At 50.7% G+C, this 6618-nt stretch overlaps 1 protein-coding gene across 1 annotated transcript; it reads right to left on the reverse strand.

The window, feature by feature from the left end:
* Positions 1-398: 398 nt before the first annotated feature.
* On the reverse strand, positions 399-3299 carry LOC116951871 (uncharacterized). Its single transcript, XM_076073894.1, has one exon. The coding sequence runs from the start codon at positions 2027-2029 to the stop codon at positions 683-685; it is 1347 nt and encodes a 448-aa protein (XP_075930009.1). The 5' UTR covers positions 2030-3299; the 3' UTR covers positions 399-682.
* Positions 3300-6618: the final 3319 nt, after the last annotated feature.

Raw genomic sequence — 6618 nt, forward strand, 5'->3', positions numbered from 1 at the left:
CTATTGGGTAAAGTCACGTAGGTGAAAATAAAATAACAAAAAATCACGACGTTTCGGCCACAACACTAGCGGCCTTCATCAGGTGAAGGGGACGAGACTGTCTGGAGGACAGCGCTGTCCTCCCTACGTGTTCTTTGGGTAAAATCACGTAGGTATAAAATAAAATAAATCCTGCAGTCACGAAAGCTTCAAATCTAGAATAGTTTATGAAGCCAGCAGTTTTTTTTGGGGGGGGGGGGGGTGGGTGGGCACCACGAGCCATCGGCAAGTCTCGTGTGGTGGGGTAAAGTGTGGGTACTGTCCACCTATTCAAGACGTTAAGGCTAGCGTGGAAGAGTAGGCCAAAGACAGTCGAGAGCAATTGCAAAGCTGCGCCTTTACCTTTACTAAGAAAATGAATACTGATGTTTGATGAATATTAATTATTGATGATGATGATACATACTGTTTGATGATGATGAATACTAATTTGTTATGATGATGACTGATGTTTGATGCTGCTGACGGCTAATGTTTGATTATGAAGAACACTAATGTTTGATGGTGATAGTCATTAATACTTACACATTCATGTTCTTTGGGTTTTTCGGTAAAGTCACATCGATAGGTTCGTGGAAAACAAAAACAAAATTACAAAACAACAAAAACTTCGACGTTTCGATCGCAACACAATTGTTCGTCATCAGGACTTCACCGAAAGACCCAAAGAACATGAATTCCTGCAGTCACGAAAGCTTTCAGTCAAAATGACACATTTACGATTCCTAATTATTTTTTTAAAGTCGTAACAATCATCATTATTATTATTATTATAACACACGAGGTTTCTCTTACCTGGACTCGCCGCTTGAGCAACAATCACCTGGGTCCCGTCGTTGCCGAGTTGCGGGCCGTGCCCCGCACGCCCAGCGCAGCCACGCTCCTTGCGTGGCTCTTCATCCTCAACACCCACGTCGTCCACCACCTCCTCATCATCCTCCGCCTCTTCCTCCACCATCTCCTCGCCGCCCTCATCCTCCACCTCCTCCACCACCACCACCGCTTCTCGCCGGCTCATTGACGCGGCCGCCTCTTTCCCCAGCACCCCGAATCCCATCGCCCCAGCCGTTGCGGCCGTCGCAAATCCATGCAATGAATGAAACGCCATCGCCCCTTGCTGCTGCTGCTGCAGCTGCTGCCCAATACCAGAGTGAACGGCATTGACACCACCACCACCACCACCGACCGCACCGTAGAGAAGGCGGTGGAGACCCCGAGCTTCGCTCTCTTCGGCCGCCTGCTGTCGCCGTAGCGCCACCTGCGCGGCCATCACCCGCTGCCTCTCGGCGATGAGGGCGCACTTGGGGCACGAGCAGTCGCGCCAGCGGCAGTATCGCTTGTGGCCCTTGAGCGGGGACGCGGCGCCGTGGTTGCGACACCGCGCGCACTTGGGCGTGCGCGGAAAGCGTTCCGTACCAGCCACGGCGCGCAAGAACGCCAGGCCGGGCGTGGAGGGGCTGTGCAGGAGGCGAGACGGGGCGAGCCCGGAGCCCTCCGCGGGCCCTGGAGGCAAATCGGTGTCGAGTGCCGGTCCCAATTGCGAATCCAAGCCCGGTGCCAACCCTGTTCCTAACGCCGGTGCGGCGCGTAACGGAGGTGGCTGCGGCTGATGCTGCTGCTGCTGAGGCTGATGATGCTTTTGCTGCTGTTGAGGCTGCCGCTGCTGTTGATGATGTTGCTGTTGAGGCTGCTGGGATTTATGATGCTTTTGCTGCTGTTGATGATGTTGATGGGCTTCATGCTGATGATGCTCCTGGCGTTGTTTTTGCTCCTGCTGATGACGATGTTGCTGCTGCTGGTAATATTGTTTCCGCTGTTGCTGCTGATGATGTTGCTGCTGATGATGTTGCTGCTGATGATGTTGCTGCTGGTGATGCTGCTGCTGCTGCTGAAGGGCTATCGAGGTCGGGGTCGGTGAAACCATCACAAGGACAGGACTGCTGCTGCTGCTGCTGGAGCCTCCAGGATTGAGTCCGCGCTCTGTCCCCATGTCCCCGTGTCTCTCTGTGTGTCCCCGTGTCTCTCTGTCCCCGTGTCTCTGTGTGTCCCCGTGTCTCTCTGTCCCCGTGTCTCTGTGTGTCCCCGTGTCTCTCTGTCCCCGTGTCTCTGTGTGTCCCCGTGTCTCTCTGTGTGTCCCCGTGTCTCTGTGTGTCCCCGTGTCTCTGTGTGTCCCCGTGTCTCTCTGTCCCCGTGTCTCTCTGTCCCCCGTGTCTCTGTGTCTCTCTGTCCCAGTGTCTCTGTATGTCCCCGTGTCTCTCTGTCCCCGTGTCTCTCTGTCCCTGTGTCTCTCTGTCCCCGTGTCTCTGTGTGTCCCCGTGTCTCTCTGTCCCCGTGTCTCTCTGTCACCGTGTCTCTCTGTGTGTCCCCGTGTCTCTCTGTCCCCGTGTCTCTGTGTCTCTCTGTTCCCGTGTCTCTGTGTGTCCCCGTGTGTCTGTGTGTCCCCGTGTCTCTCTGTCCCCGTGTCTCTGTGTCTCTCTGTCCCAGTGTCTCTGTATGTCCCCGTGTATCTCTGTCCCCGTGTCTCCGTATCCCCGTGTCTGTATGTCCCGTGTGTGTGTGTGTGTCCACGTGTCTCTACGTCTCCGTGAATAACCCCAAGCGAGTCGAAGTGAGTTCAGTGTTGTTGCTAACTATATTATAATTACTTGAAGTTGAACGAACACAATTGCAAGTGTGCGTGTGTGTGTATCTATCTGTGCGTGTGTGTCCTCTAAGCTGCACCCAGCTCGTGTGCCGTTACGTCCTTAATAGGTGCTAGCCAACAGCACGTGCCAAGCGAGATGCGATTCGCCCTCTTCGTTTGGCCGTGTCAGCGCGCGTGTCTACATCGACACGCGCGCGTCTTTGCATTGGAATATCTGCGTGTCTGTGTGTGTGTGTGTCTGTGTGTGTGTGTGTGTCTTTGTGTGTGTGTCTTTGTGTCTAATTATTCACAGCGGTGCCTCCGTCTTCGTATCTACTTCTCTACGTGCCTGCGTCTGTATCTATCTCTCTCTCTCCGTTATCTCTTTTCACACCGTCATCACCAACAACAAGTTCATCCTCCCGCTCACCCCTTTCTCGAAAATCTTCTTGGCGGCAGTCGACGCACTCGGCCAACGGTGGGACACGACAAGATCGCCGCCGCCCGCCCGCTCACCGGGACCTCGACCGCGTGACGTTCTTCTCGGCTGAGGCGGGCGGGGAGGGCTGGGCGGGGGGCGACTGTTGCCACAAATCCGGCGACAAATGCGACACGGGGACTCGAGCGTTCGACGCCTCTCTCCACCCACCTCGACCCCCAACCCCTCCAATCCTCCCCCCCCCCGTCCCCTTCCCTGCCCTCCCCCCTCCCCAGCCCCCCCCCCACCCCCCAGGGGGGTCCGCGCGATGTTTATTTTTGTTTATTTCAGTGCCGTGTTTTTTGTTTGTCGCGACGGACTCTGTCTTAAAGAGTCGCGTGGCGGTGCCGATTGAAGGCGGTGAGTGGGGATGGGGAGGAGGTAGGGGGTTGGTCGCGAACATCACTTGCCCCAACAGTCTGTGAAGGATCTACGGGGGGGGGGGTCGTGGTCTTTGTGATGTTTGTGGGGAGCGGTGGGACAGCGGTTAGCGCTACGCTGCGCTACGAACGCGGAAATCCGAGTTCGATTCCCGCTCATGGCCAACGCCAGTGGCGATTATCTGAGCAAGTCCTGGGTCCTCCCCTAGGTCGACTCAGCCTAAAATGAGTACCTGGTACGGAGTGTAAACATCGCTACATGGACGAAAAAGGTAGCTGGGCGTGGTGCTGGCCACCCACCCCTCGTGTGCCGTTCTCGCTAACAGCACTTGCCCCAACAGTCTGTTAACGGCTATATGGGGGATCTTTGCCTTAGTGTGGATGAGTGAGAAACCGAGTGGATGAATGTGGACATCTGTGGAAAAAAAGAAGCTTCATAGCTCATCGTATTCCTCCAGTACAAATAAAAATTATGGTTCTGAATGTGCGAGCGAGTGATCGTGCGAACAACTCGGCACCGGAGTGAGTGAGCAATCGTGCGAGCAAGGGGGTAGAGCAAGGGGATAGAGCGAGTCGGAGACGCGGCCTCCAGCCTCCACTGACCTCCACGCACCGATGGGGTGCTGATGGTGGTGTTGATGGTGGTGTTTGATGGTGGTGATGGTTCAAGTGTTGATGATAATATTGAGAGCGTTGATATTGATAGTGGTGTTTGATGGTGGTGATGGTTCAAGTGTTGATGATAATATTGAGAGCGTTGATATTGATAGTGGTGTTTGATGGTGGCGATGGTTCAAGTGTTGATGATAATATTGAGAGCGTTGATATTGATAGTGGTGTTTGATGGTGGCGATGGTTCAAGTGTTGATGATAATATTGAGAGCGTTGATATTGATAGTGGTGTTTGATGGTGGCGATGGTTCAAGTGTTGATGATAATATTGAGAGTGGTGATGTTGGTGACTTTGATGGTGGTGATGATGGTTGTGGTGATGGTGGCACTGGTTATGAGTGCTGCTGGTGGGCCTTGTCAGGAAAAACAATGTAAAATGGTGTTGCTATTTTTTTTTATATTGGGCATCCATGGGGTATCAGCTCATCAAAATCTGTCACATGTATGTCATTTGCATGTTATCTATGTACGGGTGTATTTCCAACAACTGACTTTGGTGAGCCTGTGCATATTCTGGCGAAACATTGCGAATTTGTGCCGCGAGCTACGATTGGAAACTTTGCTGACGCCACTTTCCCTCGGCTCCCTTACAGTCGTACAGCTCACCGCGAGATTCCCCGAACCTTCATTGGCCCTCAAGGGATCTGTCTTCGCATTTATTTGTGATGACTAAGCACACGTGGGTCTCTCGATCATCCGCTCACTCGCCCACTCATTCATCACCCCTCTGCTCGCTCACTCACCCACACACTTGCTCACTAAATCATTATTCCGTTCACTCGTCCACACACTCGCTCACTAAATCATTCTTCCGTTCACTCATCCAAACACTCGCTCACTAAATCATTATTCCGTTCATTCATCCACACACTCACTAAATCATTCGTCTGTCCACTCGCTCACTCGCCCACACATTCGCTCACTAAATCACGCATCCATTTGCTCACATACTCAGCCGCCTCACCATTAATGTACTTCACTCACTCACACAATTAGCCGTTGACTTAATCCCGAACCTCTCATCCATTGATTCACTTGCTCACCCATCCATTCACTTGCTTACTCACCCACATACTCACTCTCTCACATATTAACGCACTCGGTCCCACACACACTCACTCGCTAGATCATACATACAACAAAGACAAAGACACCCCGTACAGCATTAAGACTCTAGGGGCAAGTGCTGTTAGCGGCACACGACGGGATGAGTGGCCAGCACCACGCCCGGCCGCCTTTGTCTCCAAAGTGGCGATGTTTACACACCAGGTACTCACCTGAGGCTGAGTCCACCTAGGGGAAGCCCAGGACCGGTTCAGATCGTGAGCGGGAATGGAACTCTGGTGGCCAGGTTCGTAGTGCAGCGCCGCTAACCGCTACACAACCGCCTCCCATCGCTACACCGGCGCTCGCAACGCGCGGCATATAACGATAATAATAATGACTCGCGTGATCTATGTTAAGGTGTGAATCCTGTTGCTTTACCTGATTTCATACCAACTTTCCGGAGGCTGAGAGACACCGACAGATATTGCCAATTTGTACCGCCAGGTGCGACTGGAAACTTAGCGGACACCGCCCTTTCCCTGGGCTCACGACAGTTTATTTTAATTTTAACAACCTCATTGGGAAATGTCTCACCCTTCGGGGCTGTCAAATTGTTGTTTGCGATGAACGCGCCGCTACTCGCGCGTGTAAATACTCAGGGATTCATTTATCACTGAAATATTTATCGAGCCGCGGGTAGGCTCAGAATTAGGAATCTATTGAATTAAATACATGAATCTGTATGCCTCAAAAAAACTGTAGGATACTTATACTCTTTGGTTTTATTCGGTAAAGTCACTTCCCGACAAGTTATACAACTGACATGTGGTACATAGGTAGCTTTTAGGACACAAATAACACGAAAACCAGAAAATCCGAGATTTTGTTTTTATTTTAGTGCCTCATAGACACGTTTGTGCGTGTCATTCGGAAACCTTTCAAAATACATCATTGCGGGTTTTTTCGTTTGATAGAGCGTTAAACTGAAAATATATTTAAAACGAGAACCATTGGTTCTATCTTTTATTGTTTTTGGTACATTCGGATTCAAGCGGTTTTAAACGAAAGAACCCCGCATTTTACGACGTTCAAATCTGAATAATTTGAAAACGCTAAAAAATATGAGATTTCCCTTTACAGAGCATTAAGTGGATACATTTAAATATAACAAGTTGAATCAGTTAGTGTGTGATTGTAGATTTTTTTTTTAATCATATCAGGTTCATTATTATATTTATTTAAAACTTTTGCCTGGCGAACACAGGCTTTATGAACTAGTATAATCTATAGAAAAAAAATGTAAAAATTGAACACGTAACAAATGTTAGTCTATATACAGTGTCTATGTACACAAAATATATATGTAAACAGTATTTATG

This window comes from Petromyzon marinus, chromosome 44 (genome assembly GCF_048934315.1).
Source record: "Petromyzon marinus isolate PM22_M1 ecotype Great Lakes invasive population chromosome 44, UKy_Petmar_22M1.pri1.0, whole genome shotgun sequence".
Taxonomy (NCBI): Eukaryota; Metazoa; Chordata; class Hyperoartia; order Petromyzontiformes; family Petromyzontidae; genus Petromyzon; species Petromyzon marinus.

Coding starts and splice junctions, on each gene's coding strand:
- LOC116951871 (XM_076073894.1), bottom strand. CDS start 2,029: ATGGGGACAGAGCGCGGACTCAATCCTGGAGGCTCCAGCAGCAGCAGC.